This window comes from Nicotiana tabacum, chromosome 14 (assembly GCF_000715075.1).
Source record: "Nicotiana tabacum cultivar K326 chromosome 14, ASM71507v2, whole genome shotgun sequence".
Classification (NCBI taxonomy): Eukaryota; Viridiplantae; Streptophyta; class Magnoliopsida; order Solanales; family Solanaceae; genus Nicotiana; species Nicotiana tabacum.
Window position 1 is genome coordinate 17881072 of NC_134093.1, and position 17292 is coordinate 17898363.

At 34.6% G+C, this 17292-nt stretch overlaps 2 protein-coding genes across 2 annotated transcripts; one reads left to right on the top strand and one right to left on the bottom strand.

The window, feature by feature from the left end:
- Positions 1-1192: 1192 nt before the first annotated feature.
- Positions 1193-6017, top strand: LOC107806721 (uncharacterized). The gene is made up of 10 exons (XM_016630943.2): positions 1193-1370; positions 1714-1840; positions 1945-2099; positions 2954-3235; positions 3330-3456; positions 4236-4343; positions 4446-4548; positions 4634-4759; positions 5178-5371; positions 5607-6017. The coding sequence occupies exons 2-10, from the start codon at positions 1788-1790 to the stop codon at positions 5695-5697; spliced, it is 1239 nt and encodes a 412-aa protein (XP_016486429.1). The 5' UTR covers positions 1193-1370; positions 1714-1787; the 3' UTR covers positions 5698-6017.
- A 1155-nt stretch (positions 6018-7172) lies between these two features.
- On the bottom strand, positions 7173-11009 carry LOC107806723 (50S ribosomal protein L28, chloroplastic). The gene is made up of 2 exons (NM_001425930.1): positions 10684-11009; positions 7173-7561 (listed from the first exon to the last, which is right to left on the bottom strand). The coding sequence occupies exons 1-2, from the start codon at positions 10904-10906 to the stop codon at positions 7329-7331; spliced, it is 456 nt and encodes a 151-aa protein (NP_001412859.1). The 5' UTR covers positions 10907-11009; the 3' UTR covers positions 7173-7328.
- Positions 11010-17292: the final 6283 nt, after the last annotated feature.

A 17292-nucleotide genomic window follows, 5' to 3' on the forward strand; every position in this document is an offset into this window, starting at 1 on the left:
GGAGGCAAATATGTAGTTATATTTTACAATCAACTTCTTCTAATATTTTCTTCCTAATTGCTAATATAGTCAATTTATTTAATCATTCTTGATATATTGTTGATCTTAGGTAAAATTTTATTGATTTTACTTTCGAAAAATATCTTTCCGTTGGAGGAATGACTTTATTTTTCTATGAGCAATATTATATAGGCATGTGAAAGAAGAATTAAATCTTTTATTTCATTGAGTATATCAATAAGAGTATTATCTTCTACTTGAATAATTTTTTGTAGTACTTTTATTACAAAATAAATCCAAAAATTAATATAGAATAATTAGCTCAAGGTATGTACAAAAGTTATTGTAAAGTGAAAATTAATCCAGCTTGAAGAGAATAAGAAGAATGAAGGAGAAAGTCATTTAAGTATATGCCATTTATTTGTTATAGCTCAACTAAATTCGTCATGAAAAATAGCATAATATTTGGACTATGCCATAATGATTATTGACTTATCAAATGGTTGATCAAAGAATTTACTTACAATTATAAAGAATTATAGGGGTAACTATTTAAAATATATTTGTTATATATGTAATACGAATAATATTTGGGGGCCCATATTTTTGAGTTGCCTTGGTTGAGCCGCCCCTGCGTGGTATTATTAATCCCTTGTTTGATAGTGTTTTTAATGTATAACTAATATTTGTATTAATTATACACACTATTCTGTATTATCCTTATACATAACAAACCATGGTTTTAGCAATACCATAATTTTTTATACATAGATAAACATCTATAAAGACAGCATTGGCCTTTCAAAATCATTAATATACCAAATCAAACAGTCAATAAAAAATAATTATATAACTAATCTAACTAATATCATCAATACTAAGAGCCCGTTTGGACATACGAATTTTTTACTTTTTTTTTAAATCAGTGTTCGGCCATAAAATTTTTAATTTTCACTTGAAGATGAATTTTAGAATTTTTTAAAAATTTTAAAAACTCAAAAGAGTTATTTTTCAAAATTTTCACTCAGATCACTCACAAAAATTCAAAAAAACCCAAAATTATATTCATGTACAAACACAACTCTAATTTTCAAATACCATTTTCACTTTAAAAAATTCACTTTTTTTTTTTCTTTTCAATTCTTATGTCTAAACGCCCACTAATACACCCTATTCGATAATACTATTATACACCCAACCAAATGGCTCCCAAGAGTTAAAAAGAATAACGAAAACAAAAGGAAGCAAAAGGAGAAGAAAAGAAAAAAACAATGTTTACAGCCCTAAAACCCCTTTAAAACCCTTTACAATTTCCTCAAATGTCCATTTTCATTGCATCAAATTCCCACAACCAAATTCCTGTTGCAAAGGTAAAACTACTGATGCCATACTCTATGTTCAGTAAGCCCTTTAATTCAATACCTCTGCATATCTCTAAAAGTGAAAAGTAACAAACGAATTAAAAGACAAAAACAAAACATTTCACTTCTCCTTCAATTTGGGGTTGTTTGTTTTAGCTTCCTTTTTTTTTTTGTTTCTCTATATTATGTGCATGGTTAAGATTTTGAAGCACTAAATTTAAGGTTGGTTCCACATTTTAACTAAACATATTCAAGATTGCTCCTATTTTTGCGTGTGCTTTCATTTTTCCTTGAATGTTTTTTAGGATCAAGAATGTAACTTAACATATTCAAGATTTGTTCTTTTTTCCAGGTTTTGTTCATTTCTCAAAAAAGGGATCATTTTTTCAACCTGTAAGAGTCATTTGGTGTTTCTTAAGTTGAAAAATGCCAGACATTGAAGTGCTTGTGAATGATTTTGTTGCAAAGCTCAGCAAACGGTTAGTATAGTTATAGTATTTTTTTCTTAACTGAATTAGACTTTTTATTTCTAATTTTGTTTGAATTTAGCTGAGTAATCTGCTTTTGTTTATGGATATGATAGTAAGGTTGAAGGGTCACAAGCAACTGCTCGGTTAACGGCGGAGTTGCTTCGTTCCGTAGTTTCATTGCAAAGACTGCCACCTATCAATCCAGCTGCAGTACTTATTGAAGCTGTGAGGGATATAGGCGTAAAGTTAATCGCTGCTAATCCAGTTGGTAAGTATTTTATCTGCTCTTACAAATATGAGGATCCATTTTGTAGAAATTTGATGTTCCAGAATGAAATTCTCTCGTTATTTGTAGTTTATGATTTATCCAATCCTAGTTGGTAGTGGGGAACTCCGAGGCCAAAGTCATTTTTAATGCATATATTTTGGAATAGGTCATTTGCTGTGGTGAGAATTCCGCATGTCCTTTCATATTTCTTTCTCGTCATAAAAAGGTGAATTTTTATGTCAAGTAGGTCACCAAAAAATCTTGTCATTAAGGGTAAAATAGAGATGATAGGTCTAAATAATTTCTAAATACAGATATATGACAATCTTTTTGGGGACAAACTAAAAAAGAAAGTATGTCATCTAAAATGAGACGAGGAGTACTAATTGCTGTGTAGATTTTCTGCATTTAGAATTCTATACGTGGAAAACATTCAGGACTTCCATAATGAGATTAGAAGTGGTCATCTTCCTCTATTGGTACATCTACTAGAAGCTTCACTGTTATTCACACATATTAAGGCTATTCTTATGTTCGTTCCATATGTTCAAACTTGTTCCAGCATATAAGGTGTACTTCCGCACATCTTCTTAGGCATGGAAGTCATCACTCATTCGTCGTCACTCCACTTACTAGAGGATTTATGTACATATACATTTATTCATAGATATCCTTTTAAACCAGATAGATGTGTTCTCCAGATCGTTGGTTCAGTGACAAGGATTATCAACAATACTTCAAATTGAGAAGTCATACAGAATTAATGACCTTTAATAAAAGCACTCCAAAATCCAGATTAAGTAATCATATTTGTTATGCGAAGAATAATATAACCAAATTTGATGAAATTGCAGAGCTTGCTGTTGGAAATATTGTTAGGCGTGTTCTTCATATTATCCGGGAGGAGGATCTTTCTCTTTTGGCCAGTAAAACGGGCGACTTAGATTTATCAGCTGCAAGTGATGATGAAGGAACCATAAACCACGACTGTGACCCAATTCAGTCTGCTGCTGCAGCTAAAAGTTTTTTACGACCTCCCTCATTGCATGCACTTCTGGAGAATATGCCGGATAAAGCTTTACCGAGTAACATATACACCTCCTCTTCAGGTGGAGATTCTGAAGAGAAAAGCAAAGGTAAACGCTCCTGTGCTACATGATTTTAAAGTAATTTATAACAGCAATCATTTGTTAGTTTCAGTACTGAATTATCTGTTATTCTGCGTTGCAGCTGATAAACTTGCCAGAACTCGGAAGTTAAAACATGATGTCATTGAGGCAATTAACATATTAATTGAAGATATTGATACTTGTCATGAGCTGATCGCAGAACAGGCAGTTGAGCATATTCATCAAAAGTATTCACCTTTCGCAGCATACTAGAAAATACGTCTGTATTGTGTTATGTATACTGGATATCTTTTTTTGTTTTAAATTAGTAATGCATACTCCATATTTTATCTAATGAACTTACACATTCTCTCACATCAGTGACAAATCTATGTTCGGAAAGTACTTTGAAAATGTCAAATTTAGGTTGGTAGCCTAGACATTTTTTAAAATTTATGGTGGATGGCCTTCTTCACATTGCTCTAGGATGATAAAGTTTCAATCCTAATTGCAGCTCAAATGTCCTTTGCTGTTTCGACTTTCACCTCTAATGTATTTATTTGTACTTTTCTCGATAGGAAGGTGTGGAGGTCAAGAATTAAGGTTAAAGGCTGATAGGTAGTCGAGAGTTTCTCCTAGTCTTAGCGGTAGTAGTAGTAGTAGTAGTAGTAGTAGTAGTAGTAGTACTATTCGGGTATTTTCTTATTCTTAGATCTTTATTATTACTGGTATTTCATTTGCTTCTGTTATCTTATTACCTTGTTGTTGCTATTGTTTGTTGCTTCCTTCTCACTGTTTCTTGAGCCGAGGGTCTATCAGAAACAGCCTCTCTACCTTCACAAGGTGAGAATAAGGTTTGCGTACACATTACCCCCCTTCCCCCTCCCCAAACCCCACTTGTGGGATTACACTGGGTTTGTTGTTGTTGTTATTGTTGTTTTTGGTTGCATATAGTTGGATAGTTGTGGGAAACATGTTTTTTTCTAATCAAAATGTGATAGTTCGTTAACAAATGCAATTTTTTCAGTGAAGTAATACTAACATTAGGTAGTTCAAGAACTGCCTTGGAATTCCTCTGTGCCGCAAAAGAGAGAAAACGGTCTTTTCGGGTGGTTGTTGCAGAGGGTGCACCAAGGTTTGTTGTGGAGTATTCTGCAATTTCCAAGAAATAAACTAATCTTGAACTTATTTTTCATTTTAACCGTGAACTTTCCCCTCTCTGTCTGTGCTTGATCAGGTACCAGGGGCATGCTCTTGCAAAAGAGCTGGTAGGAAGAGGTCTACAAGCTACAGTAGTAACGGATTCTGCTATTTTTGCAATGATTTCTAGAGTAAATATGGTAACTTTCTGGATTTGCTATTTTATGCCTACGATCAATCTATACTTGGACTACCTGTCCTTAGAACTCTAACCTTGTTGTGTAGGTTATTGTGGGAGTTCATGCAATGATGGCCAATGGTGGTGTCATTGCACCTGTTGGTATGAACATGGTTGCACTTGCAGCTCAAAAGCATGCTGTTCCATTTGTAGTAGTTGCCGGCATTCACAAGGTATCTGAGCTTTACTGGCTCTTCCATGTATTTAACTGTCAAAAAGGTTTAATTAAGGGGAGGGAGAAAAAAGATCGAAATCTTGTGAGGTATCAGACTTGTGCTGTCCAGCCATTTAAGTGGCTGTTGCTTTTAACTCTTAACAATACGCAGTTTTTATGCATCTTGCTGATAGTCACTCCCGAACTGGAAGGCATCTGATAACACGGCAAGACCTCCGTTTTTCTGGTTTGCTAAATCATGTTAAGAACCTTGAAATGCTGTGGAAAATATGATTCTGTTCTCTTGACATTAGGCTTTGCAAACCCTTGAATTTGTTACAAACTTTTACTTTTGCCGCTTAATATACACTCTTTTTCTACTTTTGGCTGTATTTATCACCAGTTTATCCTTTTTAACTGTCTTGTTTCTGTTACAGTTGTGCCCTTCATATCCACACAATCCAGAGGCTTGCCTTAATGACATGAGATCCCCTGCTGAACTTCTGGAGTTTGGGCAATTTTCCAACTGCATGGATTTTGGAATGGATAGTAGAGCTCCTCTTGTTCAAGTTGTCAACCCCGGTTTTGACTACGTGTTACCTGAGCTTGTTAGCCTTCTCATCACCGACATGTAACGACACTTTACCATTTTTTATATTAGAATTTGGCTTGCAACCATAAATACGCCGCAATCCTAAAATAATACATTAATGAAATGTACAAGTCAAAAAAGATGGGTTATTTTGAAATTATTCTCAAGATTTAAGGGGGAACATAGGGAGAATTTGCAACGTGTTATTTTACCACGCTAGGGATTAATCAGCAGTTTTATGATAATAATACTTGCTACATCTTTCTGATTGCAGTGGAGGCCATAACCCATCATATATGTATCGGCTCATTTCCGACTACTACTCAGCTGATGATTTTGATTTACAAGGGAAACAACGTAAATGAAGGTGATTGGAGTAGAAGTCACAGCGAGATATGGCTTTCTTACAATGAAGAATGTTGCTGTACATCTTGACTCAAGCTTGGGCCAGTTGTTGATGGCTGCAGAGTGTGGAACAGATGGGACTGAGATTGACCAAAAACCAAATGCAAATTGTTAAGCTTTTGCTATGTGGTTGTTCTGTTTTTTCAAGGATAGCTCTAAGTGAGCTCTAGCTGAAATACTCTTCATCATTACTGTAGTCTGTTCAGTCTATGTGGGCGTTTGGATATAAGAATCGTAAAATTCCAAAAAAAAAAAAGTGAATTTTTTTTTCATGTGAAAATGATATTTGAAAATTAGAGTTGTGTTTGGACATGAATAAAATTTTGGGTTGTTTTTGAATTTTTGTTACCTCCAGTGCGGCCTAAGACAACAGAACCACCATTTTAGGGAGATTAAAGAACATCCAACGAACCCCCGGCTTAGGGAGACCAGAAAACGCCTCTGTTTTACACCCTTTGTCCGCGACTAAGGGTAACTGGCGATCATGTGAACTTCAGAAGCAGCATCACTTTCACGGGCTTATTTATGAATAGTAGGGGTATATATGGACCGGATTGGTTCGGTTTTTATCAAAACCAAATCAAACCAACTATATCGTTTTGAATTGGTTCGGTTTTGTCGGGATTTTTGGGTTCTCGGGGTTTTTGTTACTTAAATATTATTTCAATCTTATTTTGTTAAGTATTTGATAAGTAAATATATATTTAGTAAAAATATAAAAAATTGACAAACATATTATCGATTAAAATATTGTTATGGGAGAATTCTATTAGTAACACATAATAGTTATTTTTTTAGTCGTCTGACAATAATTTTTCGTTGATGTACACTTTCAGGTTAACCAAATTTAGTAATTAAACATAAAAATCAATATGATACCTAAATATTAATAATCACTTCACATTTGAAAAAGATATAAGAATTTAATAGATCTTAACATATGATATGAATATGGAACAACAAAAAGATTGACGCATTTCAGTAACATTTGATAAGAAAGTAATCATACAACCCATTATTTACGGTTAATAAATATAGAGCACTTCATATTTTATTAAATATCATATTCCGTAAGAGAATTCAAAATATTTTTAGATATTTTTTAAAGCAAATTCTATATAAAATCTTAAAAGTATATATAAAAATTATATATTTATGTCGGGTTGGTTCAGGTTTTTTTTTACTCAATACCAAACCAAACCAAGTCGGATTTTTTAATCATTTTGGTTTGACTTTTCGGTTTGGTGCGGTTTTTCGATTCAGTTTGTACACCCCTAGTGAATAGCATGCATTTACAGGCAAAATCTTTTTCCTCAGCTGTAAGAGAATATTTCTATATTCCTGGAAATAGTTAAGAAGTTCCTGGGCTTATTTATGAATAGCATGCAATTACCAGGCTAAATCTTTTCTCTAAGCTATAAGAGAATATTTTTGATAATCCTGGAAAGTAGTTGATCAATATATTCTTGGAAAGTAATATTATGAAAAGCATATAATCAATAAATCAAAAAGCAATGCCAAAAAATATTAAGTACTATTTTTGAGGCATCAAAATTAGTGAACAAACAAAGATGCTATAATGTCCAAGGTTCTACTTCTTGCTAAGATCAATCCCAGCCTTCTTAGCTACAGCATCAAGTCCATTTTTCTCAATGGTTTTTATGGCCTTTGTTGACAACCTCAGTTTCACGTAGCGCTTGCCTGCCTCCCACCAAATTCTCTTGTATTGAAGGTTTACAAATTGCAACTTTTTTGTCTTGTGGTTTGAGTGAGAGACCTTGTTTGCCCTGTTGGACTTCTTCCCAGTGAAGGGGCAAATTCTACCTGAAAAACAGAATAGCTTTCTTAAGTTTCTACACTATACTTATCAAAAAAGGCGCCGACACAATTGAACACAGCCCACAAAACTGTAGGAAAGCAGAGGGAAAAGCAAAAGATGCTTCAATGGAAATATTTGACTACTCTCGATCCAGAAAAAAGGTAGCCCGGTGCACAAAGTATCCGTATTCACGCAGGGTCCAGGGAAGGCCGCACCTCAAGGGTGTGATGTAGACAGCCTACCCTAATGCAAGCATTAGTGGCTGCCACGCCTCGAACCAGTGACCTATAGGTCACACGGAAACAACTTTACAATTGCTCCAAGACTCTCCTTCACTCTCGTCCCAGAAAAACATCTTAATTTTACCGATTAGCTCAAAGACTAAGTAGTTCTAGGATTAAAAAAGCGAATAAAGAATGCATCCTGACAATGACAGCAGCAATATAAAAGAGGAGTTGAAGTAAGCAAAGTTTCATTAATATACTGCTTCTAAGGCTCTGTCATAAAGTATTTTTGATCATTAACCAACAGTTTCATTACTAAACCAAAAGCCAAGAATCAAGTTAGTGTTGGACTTAACAAAAGGAGTCAACCCTTCACAGAATTGACCAAGCTGCTCTCACAACATACAAAATGTAATTTACACCAGAGGGCTAATACAATAAGACTCGAACACTAAAGAATGTTACAGCTGAAAATTTTCCTGCTAAATCTACAGCTTTCATGACACACTTTCTAAGGCTTTCGTAATTGGCTTCGACTTCAATTTCACTAGTTCGGTTTGCTAAGCGTAAGAACACAAGTGGTCAAAGAATATTCAATATTGCACAGTGCAAAAGGTGCTTTTGGGAGGTTAAAATGGATTTACCATATTCTTGATAGAGGAAAAACCTATCTGCCATAAGCAATGTAGAGCTTAGATTTCACTACTAGGCCGCAAGTTTCATGGAACGAAGAATATGCAGATGGCAAACTGCAGAATTAAAAAGCTGCCAAAAGGAAATGGCAAAAAGAATCCTGCTTATTATCAGGAGAGACAGAAAAGCGAGAAAATGGAAACTCCTTCTAAGTCCCTCAGCATTTGTCGAAAAATGAAGCTCCGCCTTTAGGCTGCTTAAAGTTAAGGGACCTAAAAACCTCAACTCCAACCAGAAGTATACCGTCTTATTATCAGTATAATATTCTTTTTGTAGCTTAGACATAAGCTCATAACAAAAATGCAAACTTTGTTAACCAAGAAATGCATCCTTTGAAGCATGATACTGTCTTTAAGATCACTTGGAAAAAAATCATTTATTGTTTCACATGGACTGGGGGTTTGGAGTTAGCCCTATATTTGAAGAAACAATAACTTCCTGATGCCATTTCTACCGTCTGTCTTTTAACACGGTCTTCAGCTCAGAAATCAGTAATAGAGTTTATGAAGGGAAAAGGAAAGATCAGAAAAACTTCTAGCGGCCATATAAGTATCATTTCACATGAAAATCTTTTGCAGATTGTCTTCCTGCATGATCTTATATTGATGCATTCCAACTCAAACAGATGTCGACGTACAAGTGAACATTTTTCTTTTGTAATAAAGGAAGTTTCCCAAATTATATTTTTTATCAGAAGTTTCCAATTATCGCTTGCCTGGGATAGACACGTAGAATCATAGAAACTACAAATCTATGCTTTTTACTGGATGTTTTACCATCAAGTGGTAATGTCATGAATTCATGCAAAAAGATATCCTAAAAATACTCTATAGCCTTTTACTTGGACAATTTGTTATGTTTTAAAATTCCGCAGTCCCTAAGTCAGAGAAAAAGAACCAAGAAGGACAAAACCAGAGATCATTTAGTATATGAAGAAAATTATTGACAAACTTCCAAACTATGAAATTCCCCTTTATCAGTTTAATGTAGTCCGCCAAACTCTTTCCACTTCTTTAATTCTGCACACGCTGAGGGTGTCCTATCCCTATTTTCTTGTGACCATAGACAAATTTTTAAACCCATGGAATGACAACACCCCTTTAAACTCTCCTCTAGAAAGAATGCATAAGAGGTTGTTTAGATAGTAGACTATAATATGAGTTTTATTTAACACATCAATTATGAATTGTAACTACATACTATGTGAATTATAGTCAAGTGCGCAATTCATACCATGGATTTTAAGAAAATAATATACTTAGTTTGCAACTGAATTAACTTTTTTTCAACTTTAGCTATGCCTTTGGATCCTCCACATTGTAAGGGACAAGTTTCATCCCTAATATGATATGTTGTTAGCACAAAAAACCTATCTGAATTCTAAACATCCAACTAGTAAATCCGGACTCTAATATGGAAGGAACAACTATTTGAATGCCAAACAACCCCGTAATGATTTAGGTCCCGTGACCCTTTGACTAGGCTGCTCCACACACTTAAAAGACTGTCTGCACTGAAATGAAAATTCATCATAGTAACATTTTAAAGTTATCGCCTTTTCTTGTTGCCCCATCCATGTTTAAAAGGAACTTACCCCGTGCACTAAGTGCTTCCTTCCTAATTCAAGGGTATAGGGAGACTAGGTGTTACCGTATACAGTCTTCACCTCGCAATTCTGCAAATAAGCTATTTCCACACCTCAAACTTGTAATCTACGGGTCACCAAAGGAGCAACTCTACAATTGCACTAAAACTCCACCACCATTCAGATAAAATTTCATGAACATATTTAATTAAGTACATACTCCATGTATTCCATTTTATGTGTCAGACTTTCCATTTTAGTCCGTTCCAAAAAGAATGAAACATTTCTAAATTGACAACAATTTAACTTCAAAAAATTTCATTTTATGACATGCTTTTAAGGCCACAGAAATATCCTGACATGTTTAAGAACACAAGTTCCGAATATCTTATGTTTTCTTAAATTCCGTGCTCGATCAAAAAATGCAATATAAATTCAAATAAAGGGAGTAAAAATTCAGATTCTCATAATCAAGTTACTTCATTAACAACCCCCAAATTCAAACACAAGGAACACTTTCTATACTCAGTGTTAGACCAAAAAAGAAGAATAGCAACACACACACACACACACACACACACACACACACACACACAAAAAAAAAAAAAAAGGGCAGAGAAATTACGAGCAACAGGCTGAAGAGAAGGCTTGAAAGGAACAGAAAGTGGAGCTGATGAAGATATAAAATGGGTGCTTGAAATCTTGAGACCACTCAATTGGGAAGTTACAAAACTCAACTCTGAACTCAGTTTCGACTGTGGTAAAGAAGCCCTTTTTGTCACTGAAAATGTCCTGTGACTACTCATCACTGGTCCTCTGAGGCTTATACCTGCCACCATTGTTGCCATTTTTGGTTCCAATTCTTAAAGTTTTAATCTTTTTTGCTTCAAAAATCTTGTTTTTGATGAAAGAGTGGATAACGAAATGGATTGTGGGTATGGTTTTGTTTCTTGGCCTTTTGTTTTTGCCTATGGTGAAATTGGGAGTTTATTGCATGCGGTGCGGGTGCAAAGGATTATATTGTATGTTGCTAATTTGGAAATTCCTCCTGTCTCCTTTTTTTAAAGTCCTTTTTGTTTGGCACTATTATATCGTATTTCTGTTTACGTGACTATTTTTTATTAATTTATTTTGGCATTTGCGGACCAAAAGGTTAACGGAGGGTATTTTGAGCCATTTTCGATACGTTAGGGGTATTGTTAGCCCTTTTCTGTAATATATTTAAAACAATAAATTTCAAAAGTCTTGTAGCTATACAAGTTTTATAATATGACCATAAGTTTTAAATATTTTTTGTTTTATATTACCAGAAAATTTTTAAATTACCTCACATAAATTGAAAGAATAATATATTTCACTTGTACAAGTTTGAACTACATATCACTGTCATGGCAGAGTCTAGGATTTTACTAAATGATGTCAAAATATAAAAAAAAGTAAACATACAAAGAAAATAATGAGAGTCATCATATCCTAGATATACATAACAATAATTTGTCTAACCTAAGTGCAATTTTTTGGGAAAAGGATCACCCTTTAGCGTAAAGTGGCTCCGCCACTGTCCACCGTCCACTGTCCATATAAGTTCGAACTATTTTGGATTCGGGACATCAATTTGGTAATGACCAAATATAACACGGTGTCAATGAATATTTTAAAACCGACTAAATTGATCGAATCATACCGAATCGATTTTTAAGTTTTTTTTAATAAAACCGTAAGTTTATATATATATATATATATATATATATATATATATATATATATAACTATACCGATATTTAGGGTATATTTTTTATTTTACAAAAATAAATCGAAAAAATACCAAACCGTACCGTACCGAATAAATTTACATGTGAAAAATATATTTACATATTAATTTTAAAAATAATAAAACATTAAATTTTTCCTTGGTCTTGGAATTATGAAAACAGTTACAAGTCAACAAGTAATTAAACTCAAAATCCTAATTCTCAAACTTATTATGCTACTCCTATTGAAACTAAATTATTTCCAACATATTCACTAGCAAGCTAAGACACAAAGTATTGTAGTGATTATGAGTAGCAAACTACAATGTATTGAATATGTTTCCTTTTATGATTTAGATTTTTCTTTTTGAATATTCAATCTTCTATAGACTTTATTCTTGAGTCTCAGTCCCAGCTTGGTTAATATCTTTTCACTCGTGTGATTTATACTTTCTTTGTATTAATTTGCTTAATTTTATTTTACGCCGTTGTAAAATAGTTGATGGATCTATACTCTAGCCATCTTTCATATTTTCATAATTCATCACCCTTTCAAATGTAAAAATGTTAAGAATGTTTTGCTAAGTCTTATAAAAGTATGTATGTTATTGTATTCTACTCCTACTAGTGACTTTTACATGACATTTTTAAAAAAAAATGCCGAAAATTAACCGAACCGTACCGATACCGAAGAGAAACCCATATGATTGGGACGATTTCGAAAAGTTCAATTTTAGTTATATATAATAAAATAACCGAAAAATTGGTGTGGTGCGAATTTTACAAAATAACCGGTCGAACCGAACCATTTACACCCCTACCCAAGAAAAGTAAAATATTTATATAGTTTATAAGTTCAAAAACAGACTATTCAAGTTGCGTAGAAAAATTCGTAATCCTCATTATCATTATTCGTTGGAAACAAATGATGTATGTATAAGAACTGTGCACGAGAAGGTGTAAGAATATAACAGATTTAAGATTGTAACAAAACTCTAGAAGTTCAGCTTTTGCAAACTCTAAAAGTAATACTAGTAAATGTTAGTCTTGTGGATGTACAAGAATGTAGTACTCGTTTTTTCTTGTTTTCTCTGCTGAGTAAAAAAAACTTTCCTTATTTGGAATTTCTAGTTGTTTCACAGAAAGATTTTTGCCTACTCTTAAATATGGCAAATAAAAGCTATCAACTAACGTTAACAACATCAAATTGTACAACTTCAAAACTGTACATGTGTTTGGGTGATGAAAGTTGAAGCTAAGTGATGGCACAAATAACTTGGGGCGAAGTTAGTGTGTTAGTTACGGCTCTGGCCGAATCCGGTAAATTTGATTCAAATTCTATATTTATCTTAAGAAATTTAAAAGGCAATAACTAAAATGGACCATAATTTCATATCCATAAATTTCAAATACTGGCTCCGCCTCCGCTATCAGCGGACAATATTGCAGCATTTTTTCATGCAATATAACTTCTCTTTTCAACATACTACATACTTTGAGTACTTAAATTAAAATTACAACATTAAGTTGAAATAAGCCCCAGAAAAAAAAATTAATAAATAGTCAATTGCACACTAATGCAACTTTTAGAATCATAACATGCTACGAGGTCTCTTGTTATAAAAGACCATTTTAAAGAAACCTTCTGAAACTTGAAGTTCTTTAGCATCTCTAATTTGTCCTATAAAATATGGACGAAGAAACTTAAGAAAAAGAATAAATGAAAAGAGACAAATTAACTGCATCACCAATCTAATAGAAAATAAACTTTATGTCTCATCCAAAAGGTAATCCTTTTCAGCTCCCTACTTGTGAGTTCCACAGGCTGATCTTTCAAATCAAATGTGTATTTTACTTCTTTTAATTGACTGTGCCATGGTTTGCTTTCATGAGAAATAGAATAACTCGAATTTTTCATATGCATTAAACGATCCATGAAACATGCAATCATTTTGCATGGTGACGATACATTGAGCTTCCTAGGATGACAAGTCCATAGCAAAGCATCCACAAAAGTCGGGCACTCCTCATCAGATGACATTGGCCTTATATCTGCATTTAAAACGTCCACTTGGGGTATACGAACTCTATGATACAATTGCAAATATTTCATGTTGATCTCATTGGTTTTGACAAAATAAAGGGAAACTTGAGACCAAGAGTTCAAAATTGATAGAAATTTACTCAAGTTACAAAACCATGTAGCCTCTGGATTGTTGGAGCAATGTGGAACAAGTATTGAGTTCATCAATTGATTCGACTCTTTTGCAAATTTGACCTCAGGAACTTGATCTCCTTTATACGTAATTAAGCAAAACCCTCTACGCACTTCTCTATTCCGTGTACTAAACTAGAGACGCTAAAATCTCTATACACTAGATCTTTTACGCCATTCTGAAGAGCAACGACTTATGTATCAGAGGAAAAGCTTTAGTAGGACTAAAGTCTGAGAAGTTCCAAAGTTTAAACTTGTCTATAGGGATTTTTTTGTCCCTATATCTCACAAGAATTTTATCCACTATTTCAAAGTCTTTGATACAATAAACTCTGAATTCCAAGTTGGTATGAATCCACCAGGCTTGTAGACATGTTTTCGAGAGAATGCTCATCTGAGGAGCTTCTTTAAAACTAAGGTCACGTAGTATTTTGTGAATAACACAATGAGGCAATATGTCCGCTAACAGGTTTACATGTTTGGTAATGGATTTAAGTAGTAAATAGATTGTTATTCCATCAATCCTATTTCTAACAGGTTTATATCTTGTTAATGAATTTAAGTTGATGTTTTATACGTCAATACCACATAAGAGAGGGGGTGATTTGTGTGGTGTCCAATTTTTCGCGTGCACAGATTATAGAAGGACCTAGTTCTTCTATGTGTTCTAACTACTACTGTTGCGGAATAATAAGTCCAGAAAATAAAGAACACAGAGATTTTTACGTGAAAAATACCTAGCTCAAAAGGTGAAAAAATCACGACCTACTTCCCAGTAGGATTTTTCCAAAACTCTTTACTAAATCAGTGAGCCAAAACAGCATTTACAAAAACTCTTTTGTAAACCTAGGATTACCTCTAACCCTTTGTAGCAAACTAGCCTCTAGCTATTTGCGACAAATTTCAAGTTAACTCTAACTTGAAAACATAAAGTACCTATTACATACGCTTCTAGATAAAGCTAAAAAGGTATAAGTTAAAACCACTTACTACAAATTACTAGACTAAAAGACAACAGTTGGAACTGGTTCTTCTAGATGGTTCAAGTAGCGTCAGATTCGCACACTCAAATATCACTCGAACTGCTTGCAAAATTGCCTCGCTATTTTGCTCTCAATTCTTGCTTAACTTCTGCTTTTGTGTGTACCTGTACAATAAGAATATTCTGCAATATATAGGAGTTAGTAGATAAAGAATTAACTAGAATCCTAATGCTACTCTTCCTTGGTGGAAGAGTTCTAGTTAAACTCAACTCCTAAATCCTTCCTTATCTTAGATATTGTTCTTACTGAATAAGGAGTCCTTCTCCTTATCATTTTTGTAATCTTTTCGATCAGAAGATATCTCATTCTACCAGAATACGATTATCTCCTGCATGTGCACCTCACGTGCCTTGACTCTGCAGGTGTCTATGTCTGCCAGTGATGGACCTGGTTCATATCTGAGTTCCTTTGTTAATCTTCAAAACTATTCTCTTTCTTGGGCCAACAAATTCCCTTTTTTTGATGATGACAAACTTTGTGCATCCATAAGCTTAGGCATGTTTCAACTTAATCCAACATTGACACATATTAGAGTATTAAGCACTTATCATAAAGAACTAGGTTCATTTAGGTTATAAATATCACTTGTTCAGAGCACATTTTCTCCCTTTTGGCATCATCAAAAAATTGCAAAAAGATGTGTGAGTCCCAGATTTTATAAAAATTACTCATGGCCACTGGGGCAACTCTAAATGCATTTATGGATCAATCATCAGTAATCAACTAAGAATTCAAACTATCAAAGAAATAGAGACAGTGCATAAGAACAAAAGCAGCAAATTTCATTGATAGAAAGTACGGTTCTTCCACAATCCACAAAATAAAACAAAAACATTTAAAGCATGAGCAAAAAGAAAAAGTCCCGAATCTGGGTCACTGAATTTCTAGGCAGGCTAGGCAACTAAGGCTTGGAAGAACTAGGCGCTTGGGTTTTGGCTTGGAGAAGATTCAACATATCGTGAAGAATTCCCTCATTCTTCTCCCTTTCCTTTGTAAGCTCAACTCTGAGAACATCCTTCTCAGATTCAACCTCAGCCAAACGAGTCTTCAACCTTGCTATCTCAGCATCCTTTGCCCCACTCTCCTACACTAGGGCTCTGACCTTGTTATTTATATGTGTCCTTTTCGATGAACCAGGTTCATTGGGGACGACATGGATCTCATAATCACAAGCAAGAAGAGTATTGATCCCAAAATGGTCTTTGCTTGTGGCCATCCCCGCCTTCTTCAATGGCACCTTATAATGAGCAAGAATAGAAGTGAGGATGAAACCATAAGGAATGACATGGGCTTTGGAGCCATTGACAACTCTGTCCAAAAGCTGAATGATGAACCCAGGCCAGTTTATCTGCCTCCCACTGTCCATACACTACATCAAGAGCAAGTCCATGTAATTTGCAATATGCCTTATTTCCTTCCTTGGCAACACGCACTTGTTGATGAATTCAAAGATCACCTTGTGGGGTGGCTTCATTTCACTCTTATAGACTGCCTTGGGCTCATTCTCTTCTTCATTATCACAAAATTTCCTTGTGATAGCCAGGGCAGTTGGAAGAGAATCAAGACTGGGCCATTTCTGCCTAGTATAGCCATCATAGCCTTCAGAGGGTATGCTAAGGATTTCACCCAGTTTTTTAGCATCAAAAGAGATTTGGGCCCCTTTTACTAGGCTGGTGACTCTGCCTTCCTTGACCTCGGCATTGGCCATGAATTCCACAATCTAATTCCTAGCCAGTCTCTCATCCAACTAAAGGACCATGTCCTTCCACCCCTGTATCTTAAGCTTCTCCAACAGCAAAATCATTCTTTCTTCTTCCAAGTCCTTCAACAATCTCCCCTTCAGAATTGTTCTTTTACCAAACTTTGTCAGCTTGTCCTTCTCACCATCAGACACATCCTCCTCTTCACCACTCCAATCATCTTCTTCAGTAATTTTCACTTGCTTGGCTTTCACTGCAGACCCGATTCGCTTAGCCAAGATAGAGGGTTCAGCAGACTTAGAAATAGATGAAGACTTCTTTGAGGAAGTCTTGGCTTTCTTTGGCTTAGGGGTCTGAACCTCTACCTCTGCCACTTTTCCACTTTGATGGACCAGATCCATTTCATCCAACTCAACAGGCTCAACCATTTTTTCTTTCCCTTTATCCACACTTTTCTTCTTACTCTCCTCTAAAGCTCTCTGCAACTCCTCTTCACTCTACTGTAGATTGCTCCTTGTAGTTCTT

Coding starts and splice junctions, on each gene's coding strand:
- LOC107806721 (XM_016630943.2), top strand. CDS start 1,788: ATGCCAGACATTGAAGTGCTTGTGAATGATTTTGTTGCAAAGCTCAGC. Junction 1,841..1,944: donor GTTGCAAAGCTCAGCAAACG/GTTAGTATAGTT, acceptor TGGATATGATAG/TAAGGTTGAAGGGTCACAAG. Junction 4,549..4,633: donor TGATTTCTAGAGTAAATATG/GTAACTTTCTGG, acceptor CTTGTTGTGTAG/GTTATTGTGGGAGTTCATGC.
- LOC107806723 (NM_001425930.1), bottom strand. CDS start 10,906: ATGGCAACAATGGTGGCAGGTATAAGCCTCAGAGGACCAGTGATGAGT. Junction 7,562..10,683: donor TTCTCTTCAGCCTGTTGCTC/GTAATTTCTCTG, acceptor TCTGTTTTTCAG/GTAGAATTTGCCCCTTCACT.